An 18,122-nucleotide genomic window follows, 5' to 3' on the forward strand; every position below is an offset into this window, starting at 1 on the left:
CTTTTCTTCAACTTTTCAAACTCCATTTTACCAACAAATCCACGCAGAAAAAAAGCGGCTCTGCATGATCTGCAGCCTAAATCCCTTCATGCAAGGACGGTCGAGGTGAGTCGTAGAAAAGGGCCGGTGATAACCATACTTGAATACTTGCCTCGCAATTCGGTTAAGGCGGGTAATCGTCCCTTGATAGAGTGATCGGCTAGCTGCCCTCTGGGGTAGTAACTGTTTGAGATTGAGCGGTTCAACGACCAAAGATGATATTTAGCACGAGAAGCAATATTAGAGTTGTTGCTCCGGTGCCAGTGCATGGTATTGTTGCCCGGCACTTGTACACCACAGGCTTGCACGATTCCTTCATTTGATTTATTTTATTCTTCTTTGTCGACCTCGTTCGTCAGCCCCTCAGTGGCGCCGATGGACAATCCTGAATCCCTAGTAATTAGCCAGAGACGTTACCGTCTAGTCTTGCTTTCCCCACAAAGATGCAACAGCTCTTCTTGAGCGTGGCCAGAGTAGCTAGCGAAGTATGGCCTCCGCCTGATGCGTAATCCGCAACAGTTACGAAGTCAGCACAGATGGCCAACCTAAGACTAAGAGAAGCCACAGCGCCCACATCCCGCAGATCTATCAAGATCGTTTCCTGCAGCGACTTCAACGTCTCCATGATCCACGGTGCCAGGCCGAAATCGAAGCGTTGGCGGTTGGCTTGTTCGAGTTTAGCTTCTCAGGGGCTAAATCCAACCGTCCACGTGCCTTTGGCCAACTCGAGCTAACCGAGCTGGAGTCTTTCCCAATTCTGCCATGAGCCCTAACTTATTATTTCTTCCTATTCTCTCCTCCGGCAGAGTTATATATGCGTTTCGATGCATTCAGGGTGCGTCTACATGCCACATTGAGCTGGTTACCGTGTCAAATGTCCCTCAACAGAGTCATGAAGCAGGCTTCCGAGAAGCAATTCAAATGCACTGTCTGTGACCGCTTGTTTACTCGTATTGACCATCTAAAACGTCATCAGCTCCGTCGTATGTGATTTTTACCTCCCCCCTTTCTCCCCCCTCCCGCAGTTTCTTCCCCTTTCCCCCAACTGTGACTGATGCCGTGACTCGCGGAGGGAATTATGCTTAAATGTAACATAGATTCTGGCATAAGACCCTATTCTTGTATATTCTGCAGCGCTGCTTTCGCTCGCTGGTGAGCTCCATCGTGTGTCTCCGCCCTTTATACAGTTTCTGATTATTTCGTCTAAAGCGATAATTTGCGCGACCATTATCATGATTGCCCCCAGCGCGGGGATCGACTTATCCCGGAGACTAGCCAAAGAGGCAGGAAGCGTCATGCTTGTGAATCTGTAAGTTCCCTTATTTTCCTAGCCTGAGAATGGCCGAATTTAGTAACGCTTTTCTTTTACAGTGCACTTCTATGAAGTTACGTTGCGATGGGGCTTGTCCATGTGGTGCGTGCCTGAAGAGAAATATTCCATGCACTCGTCAGAGTTCAAGGCCGTATGATGATAGTGAAACTCGGACCGGTATGTCATCATCCTTAATTCTGGTGTGATCAACTTCTTCATTCCTGGATGCGCTAATCACCGGCATTATACTATAATACTCTCAAATAACAGATTCAACGAAATCTGACGATTTTGATCAGACTTCTGAGCGGGGTTCAGTCAAATTCCTGCTCAATGGAGGCACGGATAGCTTTACAGAAGGCTTCCACCTCCCTTCCCGCCATGACAGAGCCCAAGTTCTTTCTTGGCCTGAGCATAATCATAATCATGTGGGAAACATGAGCCAAGCCATGAGCACGCGAGAGCCTGTGAATTTACCAGATAATGCTCACACCCATCATCCCGTTTCAGGAATTGAGAGCCAGCCTGTGGATGTGGCATTTTACAATGACGGGTTTCTTCAATTTTTTAATGGCGGATATAACACTGGCCCTCGATTCCAGCCTGACGAAACTCCAACTTCATTTGCTCACCCACCTGCGACTCCCATTCAAGGGCTTCCCCTAACATCTTCAGCAGAACCATATTTTCAACCAGAAAGCCCGTATTCGACGAACTTGATACAATCAATTCTATCAAAATCATGGGTGTTGGGATTGGATGAGATCTCGTCAATGGAACTCGCGCATGAGCTGCGATTTTTGTTAATGACCCAAAGAATCCAAAAGTTTGTCGCTCTCTATTTTCAGAGCTGGCACAATAACTGCCCAATGATACACCAGCCGAGTTTCAATCCTGAAACAACTGCTCCGACTCTGCTTGCTGCTGTCGTCCTTATGGGAGCTACTTATTCGGAGAACGCAAGCGAAAGGCTTGCGGCGAAAAAGATGTCCGATGTAATAGAGATGTTCATCTTCTCTACCGAAGTGTATTCCCAAGAATTTGAAATTGCCCAATCATATAAAGTAGCCCATGACCGAGTCGATATAAAGACAGACTGGAGGAGCTTTGAAAATTTCCAAGCGGGATATTTGATGTTTTTGATACAGTACTGGGGAGGTTCTAGGGCTGCGAGGAATCGAGTGATAGAGGTTAGGTTTGGAGAAGTGGTCAGGGTAGGTCCAACCCGACGAATATCTTGAATTCTGTTTTCAGTGCAATGAGTCAACTAACCCATGGAAAAGGTTGCACGTCAAATGCAGCTGACAAAGTGTAGGCATGGCCTTGAAGATCAAATGAGCGAATACCTTTGGCTCCAGAAAGAGTGTCGGATACGGTTGGTCGGCCTTTTGCCCCTCACTAATTGTTACTTGATGTTCTCCTAACTGATATCATCAAGGACGATGATTCTCGTATCGATGATCGACTCCGCAATGCCATTTTTCCAGAACTATCCTTCACGATTGACGAACATCGAAATCCAATGCGATTTACCTTGCCACGAATCACAATTTGCGGCTAGACATCCATTTCTGGAACCAGACTTCCGGCTCAGCCGCGAGATGACGGTATACCAGGCTTTTCAAAATTTGTTCGTGGAAAACGGGCCTGTCCGCCCCCTTTTCGTTCACTGCGGCACGAACAAATTACACCTAGGAATAATGGATATGTTTCTTCTCATCCATCGTAAGTCCTACCCCATTAAAATATCAATTACCCAAGGGAAACAAAAGCTTACATGCAAAGAAATCTACGCCCACATCCATATGATCATAAACCTTGCAATGCCACAATTTGGAAACCGAAACATCAACAAAACAGATTGCGCAACTGTTAGTGGGATTAAGGTCGCTCTTGAGCACTGGCGGTCACTATGGATCTCCCTCCGCACCGAGCTTCCCAGTACTGAGTGGGAGCGCGTGGGATTCTTCAAGGGAGCGTACAACTACTGGCTCGTAGCGCAGTTGCTCATTAGCAAAAATGCCAGCGTGGATATTCTGATGAGAATGGAGATCAACTGCGAGGACAAACTGAGCCAGCTGAAGGTCCTCCTACCAGACGACTATGATTAAGCTTTCCTTTCTCCCTATACGATTTTCTTAGTGTCATCTACGTGGCGTAAACTCGGAATTCATCTGGAGGTTAGATCTAGGACGAGATCCTTTTGTTGTTTTAGCGAGTTACCCGCCAGTTCCTTTATTGCATTACACGCCAAGCAAGCCAGGCCCCATACCGGACAGATAGGCGGGTTATAAATCTTCCTGTGTACATTGCTCTCCCTTCCCATACTTTGTACATTTTTATTCCTCTCGTTTTCGTTTTGCTTTTCAGCTCATTTAGCCCCAGTCGTTCATTTGCACAGGTTAATTCGAAAACTCCTCACCTTTTAACTAGTTTTACCCCGTCATATTTTTTCACTCTTTCCGCCTGCTTGGATACCCAGATGGATGTTGCAATCGCATTGTTATTTTTCTTTCCCGATGGTCTGTGTATATACCCGCCGCAATGCTTGTGTCTCTTGCTCCCACCATACCGCGAGATATAGATATTCATCCACTCAATGTATAAATAATACAATAATCCACCCTTCCCTCCCTTTTCATACCCCGTTCTGCGGGCGTACATTCTATTTTTCCCGCTTGTTTAGAAGAAACTCGCGCTTAAAATCCAAAATTTCTCAATCGAATTCTCCCTGCTATCCACTTCCGAATCGTGAGGTTAGGTTAAGCTCGACACTTTGTGCAGCCTAGCCTTTTATAGACTGGCGTACTCAACTTTCGGATAATAATAGATCCGACATACCCGCTGACTAATCTGGCCGTCAGAACCACCCAGAGCCGCGACCACAAGCAAAAACAATCGACGGCACGAATAAACCAGCAGCCATTCAGCTAATCCTGTTGTATACATCTGCTCAACGCTATCTTGTTCGGTACGTACCTCTACTGCTCTGCGAAGCCATATGCAAAGCGACCTTGTTGCGGCCCGCCTGCGTTGTTTGCTCGCCCCCACAAATCAGTCACCTTCCAATAGATAGTGTGTGTGCACTGTGTGCGGATGGGCTAATTAATTTCGCCGAATTTTCGTGCGCTGCTTTTTCCTGGCAAAAGACGGCTTGAACAGATTTACCATTCCTTCCTGACTCCTTCGTTCGTGCGGGTACTTGATTTTTTCTCTCCATCGCATTCAATTGCCCATCATGGATCAAGCGAAATTGGCCAGGCTCCAGCAGAGTGTGCGGATTGGTAAGTGTTGGAAAGCCCAACCTCCCCTCCCCCCATCTTTTTCCTGGGAGATACTATTGTCCGGGGAATATTAATTCTTTTTGAACGATTGGACGATCGCTGACTGCTATGGTGTTTTGTAGGGTACGTATCCTAATATTAGTTGCCGAGCTCCTCCTAGTCGCGTGACCGGGAAATGACCAGTTGATTCTTTATCTGTAAAGGGAGCAAGGTTGGGTTATATTAATTCGATGGCTAATGATTTCATGTCTTTCCTATGTATAGAGGCAAGGGTACCCCACGACGCAAGATGAAGAAGGTCCACAAGTCATCCGGAACCGATGACAAGAAGCTCCAAACGTCGTTGAAGAAGCTGAATGTGCAGCCCATCCAGGCTATTGAGGAGGTGAACATGTTCAAGGAAGACGGAAATGTCATTCACTTCGCTGCCCCTAAAGGTGCGTTTAGCGACCCCCTATTACTGGTATCTTTCGGCATTGGAATTTATATATCTAACGTTGGTTTTCTTCCCTTGCAATTTCCACAATATAGTTCACGCCTCCGTCCCCAGCAACACCTTCGCCATCTACGGCAACGGCGAAGACAAAGAGCTCACTGAGCTTGTACCTGGAATCCTCAACCAACTGGGACCCGACTCACTTGCGTCTCTCCGCAAACTGGCCGAGAGCTACCAGAGCATGCAGAAGAGGGAAGGTGAAGATGACAAGAAGGATGATGATGAGGACGATGACGATATTCCCGATCTAGTTGATGGAGAGAACTTCGAGAGCAAGGTTGAATGATTGTGGAGGACGGACATTGAACAAAAAAAACACCGCAACCTATCCTAAATACGACCTAAAGGGAATCCATTTTAACAATTTTCATAAAATTATATTTGCGTTCTCTTCTTACTCCCTTTTTGTTTTTATTATTTGGCGGTTCATTTTGGTGTCCCTGATCGAAAGCCAGAAATGATCAGAAAAGGGGAAACTGGAAAAATTGAGAATTATTTAAGGCGCCCGTGGAACAAAATAAAGCATCCCAATGAAAAACACACAGATTTAAAGAAACAGGCCCCAACTGGTGCCGCGTTGAGTTTGATGATCATTTTTCTTTACGATTTTCCCTCATTACTTTGCGCTCTCTGCCTATGACCCCTGATCTCTACTTCCTGTGCACAAGCATAGCCATGTGCTATGCGCAACATAGGCAAAGTAGCGTGCCTTGTAAGTCCTGGTTTATATCTCTCAACATACAAGCATCCATTGATCCTCATACCATGACGTCGCTTGCCACATTTACCCCTCATGGTTCATTACATGCTGCAGGGCATGAAATTCGACCCCCTATTTCAGAGGGCTGGGTGAAGGAAGACAAGAGTTGACTGACTACATTGGCGGTTTGTGCGCGAAAATAGCCTCCGCAGATGAACGGATTTTAGCGTTGGAATTCTATATGCTTCACACTAAGCAGGGTTAAATGTTTTGTATGCCTTTTTCTAATGATACTTTGTGTTGTTGTATCGATATCTCTCATTCGGTTCCTATCTGATCCAAAAAACCAACCTTGGTTGCCAACTAGAGATGCATTGGCAATCACAAGAAGGGGAAGAGTTACGGGAAGGGCTCCATCAACAGAGAAAAGGGAGACAAAATAAAACTTGGCGCTCAACGCAAGGCATTTATTTCTCTCTATGGATATGAGTCTTCAGGTACAGTAGTTCCAAGAGGACATCCAGTCATAAAGGGGGAATAAAACCGAGAGAAATTGCTTAAATAGGAGAGTAAAATAAATACATTAAGCAGTGGCAACATCTAGTGAATCATGTCGAAAGAAATGCCAGGCTCTGCTCTTCACCCGCCAGATCTCGGGGGAGAAGGGTCAAAGACGCAGGAGGGCGAAACGCGACAGGTGATGAAATAGGTACCTGCGAAATTTCGAACGCCATACATGACCCTTGTGTGACAAAACACTAAAACCTAGTAAGCTCATAAACGCACGAAGATAAAAAGGTATGGCAAAGGAAGATGTGTTTGTCATTGCACAAGTAAATATAACATATCGGGGGAAATATATCCCATGCTGGTAGACAAACGGCAAGGCGGAAACGATGGATATCAAAGCGCTTTAGTACTGTGTCATTTCAGATCGATAACAAAGCTCAAGTATGAAGTGTGTTCATTACTTTGGAGTGTATAAATACAGGGCCTTGCCAATGCAGCCGTAAGTTTATGTTCTGTGGTGCGAGTGATCACACATTTCCACGACCCTTGCTAAGCCATACCACGACCATTGCAGACGACCTTGGTCGCCATGAAACGTCGTCGTTCGAAGGGAGACATAACGGCTATCCAAAGCAGGGTCGAGAGGAATATGCAGCCGGATGTTGCATTTTGAGAGGCAACGCAGTAAGCGCGTCGTTGATGGTGATATGTATAAAGGCGACAGGTTGATATGGCAGTTGCGGGGTCAGGATTCTTCCTTCAGGGCGCACAAGTCAGTTCCAAGCAGCCTGTCTATCATGTACCAGAAGCGCCAGTAAGCGTTTGATTTGTCATGATCGAACGTTCCATCTTCGCCAAGTACAGGCCCATCACCAACGATGTCCCCAGTAAACCAGCTTAAAATTGGAATAGACCGAAGGATCCGTTCAATGACAGTTGGTTGGGGAGGTAGCGCTTCAGAGATTGGCCGTAAAACGGCACGACGAACTGTGGGAATATGGGTCATACATTCGGATTCAGGTTTTCGTGGAGGTTCGGATTGGGACTGCAATTGAGTTTGAGTTTGGCGCTGGCGCAGAGTGCTCCCTGAGCCTAAATCAGTGGCTGTCGCAGAGCTGGCAGTTACAGTGGATCCCTGAGAAGCAACAGAGTCATCTATAGTTCCGTCCGTCGAGATTGTATTGGTAATGAAGGAGCGAGGAAGGGTAGATCTGTCGAGATCAGATGGTTTTTGAAGGAATATGTTGGACTGAGACAGAGTTAAAGTATGTGGCTTCAGTTGCAGTCGAATAGATTCGGCAGAGTCTTTGGGAATCGGAGCATCATGTTGTGGACCCTGACCATGGTATGGTTCACAGAATACTAGGAAACCGTCTATATCTTGCGGGGAGAAGAAGCAGGCACGATCAGCGGCAACGGCTGAGTCAAATGTGACCTTTATCCAGTGATCTCCTCCAGCATATCGTTTCGCTTTCTTATTGGCATCAGCTGATAAAGTCGGGTGAATAACGACGTCACGACCGCTTAGTAGCTGGGGATATTTTGGTGTCAAATCAGGGTCGGTTCTGGAATAATCCTCGCATATCATGCCGTGAGATATTCGCTCGAATTTGTCAATGACTTTCCATTCAGAATCTTTGGTCTTGTAGCCATAAAGGACGCACTCCGTAGCAACTTTTTCAATAGACTTTCGGGGTGGATCGTTACAATTATTGGTAGTGGACGGAGGTAGGTGCTTTAATTGAGCCTGTTCTTGTTCCTGTTGCTGCGCGAAAAGCTTGCTGAACTCTGCCACGTTTGGGTTTTCTTTTCTGGCTGGAGTCCCCGTTCGAGTTCCCGATCGAGTAGAGTTGTAACGCGCATTCCGCCTCTTTCCAAAAGGACCACTCTCTTCTGGGGGCCGTCGTGGATTCCGCGACTCGCTAATAGATAGGTTAGTTTTGGTAGGGAAGCGGCGGGCATTGTAAACGAGGAGTAACAAAGATGGTGACAGCATCCAACAAAGCGAGAGTGAGGTGAAAGTGAATAATAATACATATATAATAATACATAAAACATAGCAGCAAAAAGAGAATAAAGCAGACGGATGTGGGGAGAATATCTTACTCTTTGTAAACATATCCCCAAGGGAGAATATTTCCTTTCTCGTCTCTGGCGCGTTCCTCTAAAGGAACAGCGTGGTACTCCATAGCAACGGTAAGCTCTCAGAAGTACACAATACGAACGGGCATAATAGCGGCGGCGATCAGCAACCGCTGGACTTAAGTACGATGAGAGCGGTGTTGATTTGCACAGCGGCGGCCTGTTTGTTCTGGTTGAGCTCTTTTTCAGGACGCAAAAGTTTGAAGCTGTATTTAAAACAATAACTACATATCACGTGTTTGACCAGTCACGTGTATCATCCGCCAAGCGAATCTATATCGATTGACACGACTTATCTCAGCATGCTCAGCCTCTCTTCTCGATATTTTCGGATTAGCGCGACCAACTAAACTCCTTTAGACTTCTGCCAAGTCCTGCTAACTTCTGGACCAATAAGAGACTTCACACATGCTCATAACCTAATATCTCATAGAGAGTCTGAGAAGAAACAGTTTCATTATATGTGAAAAATCAACTTCACTCATATAAAATATTCAATTGACTTTGAAATCATACATCTATTCTAAATATCTGCCTGATTATTATCAAACTGATATTTTTCAAATTCTCAGTCATTCTGCTATTATCTCTGCTATTTTACAACTTACTACTTCTTCTCATTATATCACAATCATTGATAAAAGACAGTGTGTCTTTTGAATCTCAAGACACTCAATATCAGACATACTTCAGTTAATATTCTTTATCACTTAAAGATGAATTCTCTCTACAATCACTACAGTCTCTCAACAATGTAGATGATGAATATAACATATTAGACAGTGACTTAATAGAGCTTAAATCTATTGATACTTCTTCAGAATTTGAGATCACTGATACTGATATCAATACTCTGTGAGCTTGTTCACAATCAAACTGCTATGGCTTACAGCACCTGTCTACAATGTCTTATAACTGACAGAAAAGATGATTGAAATTATCTCATATTATCAGAATATTACAGTAAAACAGTTGAGAAATGAAGATCTTTATAGAGACTTAGATTCAGAGTTCTGATATCTTGACTTATCAATAATACAGTACTTCTACAAAGCAGTGAAATACACTATATTCAGCACTTTTCAAAGCAGGAATATTCAATGATAATCAACATTATACTGTCTTACTTAAATAGAAGCTGAAATATCTTATTAACACTCTCTTCTTTATAAAATTCAATCATGATTCTGATCTGAATATTATTGACTTTCAGACTGCTTTTGAGATTATTCAGACTGATGCACTAATCTGGTTTGATCTACTTACTTCTGTTCTAAAAAATAAACATGTCAATCAAAAGAGCTATGAATGAGACTCAGATGAAATAACAGCTATCAAATAACTGTTTATTATTATGAGTATTATATATCACTCTTATTTCTTGAAAAACTTAAACTTCTTCAGCTCTATTCTCTCTGCATATTTTCATAACTCAGAAGTAAAACAATGAGTGATAGAAATCATTTCTGACTTTGAACTCTGTCACAGCTATGTGATGAGAAATAGATTGATAATGAAAATTACTAAATGAGAGAAGATATGACTTAATATTCTTAACTTATTAATATTTCTATCTAACATCTCAAACTTCTAGTAATCTCTGATAACATCTGTTATGAACTTCTCAAAGTGAATATTCTGATTCACTTCAGACACTCAAGATGTGAAATGCTGAATGATATCATTGATGAAAGAGATATCAGTATTATTGACATTCTACCTGTTATTCTGACAGATCTGAAGAAGTATTGATCAGAAATATTACACTGCTTATTGAATCTTAACATGACTGTCAATAAAGACAATAATCTTTAAAATGTGTTAAGATATGATCTTTCCATTTATATCAATGACCTCATTCAATAAAAAATATAACATATCATAGAATACAAGTTTACTGTGTGAAATCAGATGTATGCTGATAAAGATATCAGAATGATTAATAAAAGTTCAAATAATCTGAGTCTGCTGTGAGTTTATATCAATAGAATGAAATTCAGTCTCTTGAAGAATGATATTCTTAGCTTTACTGCTGAGAGTTGTAGAACAGTCAAATCAGATAATATTCTCATGAAGAAGCAATCTCAGATATCTCAGTCTGATAAACTGACTACAGAATTGACTTCACTGTGTGATAAGATAACACTTATTGATAGCTACAAGCTCAATCTTTTCTTGTAAAGTAGAGTCTTGAAGAACATGCTGAAATTACTTACAAAGAGCTTGCTCTGAACTGAGCAGTATATATATATACTCACTCTGTTAAATGTGTTTAAGTAAGTCTTCTTATCTCTGAAGATTATCAGCACTGATCAGACAAGAATTGATATCAGAAAACTGTGTTATATCTCTTATTTACTGATTATCAAGCTTGTTTAGAGAAATCAGTTGAATGATTATCTTTTCTGTCAGAATTATATAGAATTGAAGAATAAGACTCTTTTCATAGCTAGTTCTGACAATGAATAAAGTGTCACTATATTTATATATCATATGCTAAAGTATACAGACTTATTCTATACATGACTGAAGAGTACACTCAGAATCTGAATACAGGTCTTAAAGTATTCATTGAAGATAATACTGAATAACATTCTATTGCTTATTAATACTATCTGATTCAGCATAGCTTATAACAAGTTATGACATATCTTCAATGTTCATTGAAAGTATTTACTTTAATAATGACTTTTGAAGCTATTATTATAGCTGACTTATACATTTTCTTCAATTCTTCTTAATCATATTTGTGTAAGAAATCCCGCTCCTCGCGGATCCTTTACCTCTATTCCTATCTCTCGCGTAATCAATAGGGCTAGCGGCCCTTGACTACACACAACTATATAGACTGGAGTTCGCGAATACTATTTACAACTCAGCTTGAATACTATTATACATTTAATCTCTACATTTATCTTTCTACTGTGAACACTTCTAGTAGTTAACAGTACATATCACATCAAGCTGCAAACACCTGAATAATCACCTGTGAGCACTTATTCTTACATTTCAAGCTCAGTCAGTCAGCAATCACCTGTTATGACTGAAAGAACTAGAAACTCATATGCTTCAATCTCTGTGAACCCTACTACAGACACTCAGAAGCAGTCATCTGAATCATGAATAATTCTCATGAAAGAAGTCTCAGAGAACTTATCAATCACTTATGAGACATCATTCTCTGCATCTGTAACAGAGAAATTCTTTGAACTCATAAATAAATTAATCTCAGTGAAGAACATTCTTAAGTATCTTCTGTGAGATCAAGCTATTTTTCTATAAGAAATACTTACTGTCTGTAAACACTCTCAAACTGAGTCTCTAGACATGATCTTCAGAGACACTTACAAACTGAAAAGAAACTTTCTCAAGCTGTAATCACTTAAGGTCATCTATTGAACTACAATCTATAAAAGCTTTTGCAAGTTTGTATTTGAAATTGACTTACAAGCTCAGCTGTGTGACATGAAAGATGAAGAAGCTGTTATCTATGTGATAATAGATCTCTATTACACTGAAGTCAAGAACTAGCTGAATTATCTAGAGAATGATCATGAGAGATTCTGATAATCTGTTCTCAAGACCTATCTAGAGAATAAGTTGAGAGACTCTGTAAGCTGAACAGAGAACACCTGGACTGTGATTATTAACATTAGAAAAAGAGGTGAGAAATCTGATGAAGACTACTCACAGTGCTTTATAAAATTGTGATATGAATTGAGACCTGTGAAAACAGAGCTCTGAAACAAGACCTGAATAATGATGTTTGTGAAGAGACTGAATAAAGATATGCAGAACAAGCTCATTAAGCAAGACTCTAAGCTCTTGACTCTGAAGAAACTGATGACTTTCATTCATCACTTGTAAATCACTGTGAGAGTTACAGATCTGCAGAGAGCAGATCATCAATCAGCCCTGTAAGAGTCAGAACAATAGAGAACAGATTTATCAGAAAAAGATGACAAGACATAGAGAGATTCATGTCTGACTGCTGAGCAGAGAGAGAGAGCTTCACAAGCTCTTATAAACAGAGTGTATAACAGAGAGATTAAGAAAAAGAGACTCTGCTTCATCTGTTCTAAATCAGAATATCTTCACACAAACTGTCTGAATAAATCAAAATAGAAATTTAAGAAGTCATAGACAGAGTCAGCAACAGCCTTCTTAAGAGTCTTAAAGCTGACACCTGAATCTGTTGCTCTCTCAATGAAAATGCTTACTTATGAGAAGAGACTGTATCACAGTACTGCTGTCTCACAAGCATGAGAAGCATTGATGAACTCAGAATCTCAGATCACTGTGATGTTTCTAAAGCTTATGAAGTGAATAAGTTGAAAGATGAAGACTGAGAACCTGCTCTTGTAATAAGCAGAGTATGAGAACTTAGACCTGAGAGCTGAGAAACTTGCAAGAGTCATCTTTGAATTGCAAGATCTCTCTGAAATCTGAAGAAGATTTGTAGAAACTATGATTATCACAGACATCACAGATGACATGTATTTAAAACTTATATGACTTTAAAGACATAATTCACACATAGCTGTCTGTGAGTCAGGTTTATACTTCTGATCAGTGTTGACAGACTCACTTACAGAGATAGAAGCAGTTAATGCTGCAGAGTTGATTAGAGAAGATAAGCTCATCTATATAATGACTTTGTAAGTGTCTGAGAATCTCACAGTCATGAAAACTGAGCTTCAGATATTAGAGAAATATCAAGATCTCACAGAGGTGTTCAGCTCAGTTAAAGCAGCTGAGCTTTCTTCTCATCATGAGAAGAATCTGATAATAGATTTGATAGAAGAGTAGAAACTCTTCTGAAAATCAATCTATAAGCTCTCTCATCATAAGACAGAGATCTTACAGATCTATGTGAAGAAGAATCTGAAGAATGACTTCATCTGATCTTCACAGATCTCTGCAGAAGTCTCTGTGATATTCATAAAGAAGAAGAATGAAAATCTCAGATTGTGTGTAGACTACTGTGATCTGAACTTTAAGATAACAAAGAGTCACTACTCTCTGTCTCTGATTGAGAATGTGATTAACTGTCTCATAGAAGCTGTTATATTCACACAACTGAATGTGATCAATGCATATACACAGCTGTAAATACAGTCTGAGAATGAATAGAAGACTGTCTTTAGAACTGCACTGAGATTATTTGAATATCTAGTAATGTCTTTTAATCTGACTAATATCTCTGTGATATTTCAGTCTTTCATCAACAAAACACTTCATGTATATCTGAATGTCTTTGTGATAATATATCTAGATAATGTGGTGATGTACTTTATAAAGAAGAAAGAACACACTGAGCATGTGTGAAGTGTGTTGAAGGCCTTAGATGAGACAGAACTGTATGTTAAGCTTATAAAGTACAACTTCAGTACTCACTGAATTAATTTTCTAGAATATATAATCACTGTGAATGATATTCAGATGAAATCTTTGTGAGTTAAGACTATTCTATCATGATCAGAGTTAACTAGTATTCATAAGATTCAGATCTTTCTGAGCTTTGTGAATTTCTATAGACAGTTTATCTTTGTGTTTATAAGAATCTTCTTGATTCTTACAGACATGCTGAAGAGTGAAAATAAGAAGAAGTCATTCTATAAACAGAGAATGAAAAGATTATTGAGAAGAGAGAACTGTGAGAACTTTCTTATCTCAGAAGCTTACAGAGTCTTTGTAAGATTGAAACAGGTATTCACAGACACAGTGATACTGTTTCACTTTAATCTCTTACTCTTAACCAGATTGAAGACAGATGTCTTCTTCTTTGTGATTTCAGAAATAGTCTTATAACTACAGTTAAATGAGAACTGAGTTTCAGTGATCTTTTTCTCATGAAAGATGCAATCTGCAGAGATCAACTATGACATTCATAATCAGAAGCTTCTCATAATAGTGAAATTCTTCTATCACTGATGTCACTACTTCAAGAGCCTCACAACAGTGATTACTGTTAGAACTGATTATAATAGCTTATGACAGTTTACTTCAATCAAGGAACTCTCACAGTGACAGGTTCACTGAGCTCAGAGACTGAGTGAGTTCTGATTCAAGATAGAATATATTAAGAGAACTAAGAACTCAGTGAATGAACTCTCTTACAGATCAGACTATGTTAAGAAGATCAGAGCAACAGATATAGAGAGACTAGAGAAGATAGAAAAGCTTCATAAAATGCTTAGACTGAGTGTTATGAAGAGATTGACTGAAGAGTCTCTCAATCCCCTGTGAGAGAAGAGAAGAAAGAGAGAGAAGAAGCCTGTACAACTACTCTCTACAACACTGAGAGTCAACACTCTGAGAATCTCTGTGAGAATTCTTGAAGAGAATATCTATAATCTGAAGAGTTTGCAGGCTTTGAGAAGCACTGTGAAAAACCTGATATAAGAAGAAACAGAGTATAAGTCTTCACAAAGTCTTCTATTCAGATTGTCTGAACTATAACTGAAGAATGAATATGCTCAGCATATTCAAAAACTGCTCACAGCAGAGATCAACTCTGCAGAAATAAAGAGTTAAAGAGACTTAAATAATCTCTTACAAAGAGAGAACTGAATTTATATACCTGTGAATAAGTTTCTATATATAGAACTTATCAAAAGACATTATGACTCTTCTCTAGCAGATCATTTTATAGATACTAGAACTTATAAGTTACTTATAAGAAAATACTTCTGATTGAAGATGTGAGAACTTGTGAAGAAGATAGTAAATTCTTGTACTGTTTGTCAGAGTTTGTGAGTAGTGTGATTCAGATTATATAAAGAACTTACTCCTCTACTCATCTCACAGAAACCTTAAGAACAGCTAGAAATGAATGCTCTTATGAGCCTCTCTGAAAGCAAGAACATATATAATGCCTGCTTTGACAGTGTGCTGATGATAGTGAATCACTTTATTAAGATAGTACACTTTATACTCATCTGCAAGAACTTGAAGTCAAAGAATTTAACTTATATCTTTGTCTATGATGTGATCTGATTGCATGAGTTATCTGTGAATATTATCTCAGATAGAGAATCAATCTTCACAGAAGAGTTCTGATCTGATTTGATAACTATACTGAAGATCTTATGAGATCTAAGCATAGCTTTTCATCAACAGATAGATGATCAGACAGAATATCTGATAAGTATATTAAAACAGTATCTGCAGTGCTTTGTCAATTATAATCAGAATGACTGAGTGCATTAATTATCACTCACAGAGTTCATATACAACAACTTAAAACATGTCAGCACAGGTAAAACTCTCTTTGAGATGCTTACTGAGACTCATCTGTGAATAATCTTGATAAACCTGTGAGAGTACACTATAGAGTGTGATAATGCTTATAAATAGACTGAGAGAATTCAGAAGATCTGGAAGAAAGCTTATAAATTCTTAAGAAAGACTCAAGAGTATCAGAAGAGATACTATGACTTTAAGCACATTGTGAAGAGTTTTAAGAAAGATAATAGAGTCTGACTGAGTCTAGAAAATATCATTATATAAAGATCTAGTAAGAAGCTGAATCTCTTATGAACAGAGTCTTATAAGATTATGAAGAAAGTTAGCTTACAGTTCTACAGATTGAAACTGCTATCTGAGTTGTAGATATACAATATTTTTCATGTCTCTTTGCTTCATAAATATAAGAAATTCTTAGAAGAGAACTCTGTGACTCATCACTCTATTTATAAAGTACTAGAGAGTGAAAGAGAATATCAGATCAAAGAAATTATTGACTCAGAGAAGTGAGATTGCAAGCTCTGATTCAAGATTCAGTGATAAGAGTATTCTGATAAGATAAATGAGTTCACTTGAGAATTATTCAGACAGATAAGACATCTGCAGAAGCTGAGACATGACTTTCATACTGTGAATTCTGATAAGTCAGAATGATGTGATCTTTGCTAAGAATCTGATTATAATAAAGATATTAACACTGTTATTTATGAACTCTAGTCTATAAGATAATGAGTTTCTACTGAGATGAACAGTCTGCAGTGTATATAAGAAAAGAAGAAAATATATTCTCATTAAAGCTAAAAAATAAGAAAATAAACAGGGCTGCAAATATAATTTAGAGATTAATAAAGAAAAAATAAAGAAAACTCACACTCATATTATTAATATCTGTGATACTCAATTCTCTCATAACTATCAATTTCTCTCTTCAAAGAAACAGAGAGTATTATGCTTATAATACAGATAATTGTTGCATTTGATGTGAAGACTGTCAAAAATGCACAGACTTCAGAGAAGTCAGATATCAGAGTGTGTGTAGTTGCAGCAGAGTCTTGAAGACTGACTATCTGCATATATAACTAGATACTTCTTACAAAGCTGTGTCTGCTCTCTCAGTTATACTGAAGTATTCAGCCTGAAAACAATGAGAATGTGAAGAGAGAGCTCATCTGCTCAGATCAACTTCTGTCATGAATTCATAGCATTCACATTGCCTTGATTACTCAGATTTTGTGAGTACTCAGAGACTCATCTCTCATTGATAATGAGATTGTGAAAATACACTGCAGTGTGAGAATCATTGATAGAGAATCTAGGCATATTCACATATATCTGATCAGAGATTGTGTAGATAGAGAGGAAATGATTGTAGGCCTGCAGAGCTGCAGAAGACACTGACAACACTGAGAGCTTTGTAAGAACTGTCAGCTAGAATCTGTAAGAAATTACTTGTGAGAAGACTTACAGCAAAGAAGAAGACTGCACTGCTTGAAGTCAGAGACTGGTCTGAGAGAGGAATGAAATGAGCTGCTGGCCTGAAGATCAGGTGCAGTGACAGAACTGAGAGAAGTGAAGACACAGTTGTGAATAGCAGCATCTCTGCTTCATCAGTCAGTAAAAAGTGATCAGAGAAGTCACAGAAACATCTATGAGAAGCTCAGCAGCAGTCAGACATTGTTTGCAAAGATATTGAAATTGAAAATTTTTTTATTCTTGAGAAGTTCTTGAATCAATATATGAATATTGTCAGAAACACTCTCTCTCTATCATCTGAGTGAAAACACTTCACAGATGAATGAAGATACTCACAGTTTGTAAGAATGAAAGCTGTTATAGAAAAAGAAAAAAGAAGATGAGATTTCACAGACAGATCTGAGATATTTATACTACTCTAAAGAGATTTACTTACACTGTGAGTGATTCTGTGAAACAGTCAGATCACTCTAGTAAATAAGAGTGATTGTGAATTACAGATCTGAATCTTTCTATATAACTATAAAGAGTGATTGCAGACTGCAGATATCTTGATTTTACAATTTTACAGAGTTAATGAAAGAATGGAAAATTTCTCATAATTCTACAGTGTCAAAGAGCAATGATTTGTGAGAATAAATGAAAAATTAACTTACAAATATTTCTCTTTAATAAGAGTGATCTCATAGAGAGTGATTCACCTGTGAGATGAATCTGTGTGATAATCACATAAGAATCTCATGAAAATGATTGAGAGTCAACTGAAACTCTTCTGTATGAAAGATGTGAGATGAATCTGTATAATAGTCAGAGAAGAATCTGTAGATCATAAAGAATCTTACAGAATAAGAAACTGAGTGACAGACTCTTTTCTCTTTATAATAACAAGGAATTTTTTCTCACTGAGATTTTTTATAG

General features: G+C 39.3%; 4 protein-coding genes across 5 annotated transcripts; 2 read left to right on the forward strand and 2 right to left on the reverse strand.

The window, feature by feature from the left end:
* Window positions 1-96: 96 nt before the first annotated feature.
* Window positions 97-709, reverse strand: BDCG_17393 (uncharacterized protein). Its single transcript, XM_045426524.1, has one exon. The coding sequence runs from the start codon at window positions 662-664 to the stop codon at window positions 440-442; it is 225 nt and encodes a 74-aa protein (XP_045281841.1). The 5' UTR covers window positions 665-709; the 3' UTR covers window positions 97-439.
* Window positions 374-4,044, forward strand: BDCG_06812. 2 transcript variants are annotated; one of them, XM_045422562.1, is made up of 8 exons: window positions 374-1,022; window positions 1,137-1,191; window positions 1,249-1,348; window positions 1,411-1,528; window positions 1,622-2,565; window positions 2,635-2,726; window positions 2,790-3,076; window positions 3,137-4,044. In XM_045422562.1, exons 1-8 carry the CDS (start codon window positions 854-856, stop codon window positions 3,460-3,462), a joined length of 2,091 nt encoding a protein of 696 aa, XP_045281842.1. In that variant the 5' UTR covers window positions 374-853; the 3' UTR covers window positions 3,463-4,044. The 2 variants fall into 2 exon arrangements, with proteins under 2 accessions (XP_045281842.1, XP_045281843.1); XM_045422563.1 differs by lacking the exon at window positions 1,137-1,191 and having other exon boundaries at window positions 3,137-3,974.
* A 545-nt stretch (window positions 4,045-4,589) lies between these two features.
* Window positions 4,590-5,417, forward strand: BDCG_06813 (nascent polypeptide-associated complex subunit beta; the record flags this gene model as incomplete). Its single annotated transcript, XM_045422564.1, has 3 exons — window positions 4,590-4,635; window positions 4,902-5,072; window positions 5,167-5,417. The coding sequence occupies 3 exons, from the start codon at window positions 4,590-4,592 to the stop codon at window positions 5,415-5,417; spliced, it is 468 nt and encodes a 155-aa protein (XP_045278180.1).
* Window positions 5,352-8,769, reverse strand: BDCG_06815 (uncharacterized protein). The gene is made up of 2 exons (XM_045422565.1): window positions 8,448-8,769; window positions 5,352-8,263 (listed from the first exon to the last, which is right to left on the reverse strand). Exons 1-2 carry the CDS (start codon window positions 8,528-8,530, stop codon window positions 7,087-7,089), a joined length of 1,260 nt encoding a protein of 419 aa, XP_045278181.1. The 5' UTR covers window positions 8,531-8,769; the 3' UTR covers window positions 5,352-7,086.
* Between the last annotated feature and the right edge of the window lie 9,353 nt (window positions 8,770-18,122).

This window comes from Blastomyces dermatitidis (assembly GCF_000003525.1).
Source record: "Blastomyces dermatitidis ER-3 genomic scaffold supercont1.7, whole genome shotgun sequence".
Taxonomy (NCBI): domain Eukaryota; kingdom Fungi; phylum Ascomycota; class Eurotiomycetes; order Onygenales; family Ajellomycetaceae; genus Blastomyces; species Blastomyces dermatitidis.

Bases quoted from the DNA above. Each gene is read 5' to 3' on its own strand.
- BDCG_06815 (XM_045422565.1), bottom strand. From the start codon at position 8,530: ATGGAGTACCACGCTGTTCCTTTAGAGGAACGCGCCAGAGACGAGAAA. The intron at 8,264-8,447 runs GTAAGATATTCT...CCTATCTATTAG, and splicing joins TGGGGATATGTTTACAAAGA to CGAGTCGCGGAATCCACGAC.
- BDCG_06812 (XM_045422562.1), top strand. From the start codon at position 854: ATGCGTTTCGATGCATTCAGGGTGCGTCTACATGCCACATTGAGCTGG. The intron at 1,529-1,621 runs GTATGTCATCAT...CTCAAATAACAG, and splicing joins TGATAGTGAAACTCGGACCG to ATTCAACGAAATCTGACGAT. The intron at 2,727-2,789 runs GTTGGTCGGCCT...GATATCATCAAG, and splicing joins CAGAAAGAGTGTCGGATACG to GACGATGATTCTCGTATCGA.
- BDCG_17393 (XM_045426524.1), bottom strand. From the start codon at position 664: ATGGAGACGTTGAAGTCGCTGCAGGAAACGATCTTGATAGATCTGCGG.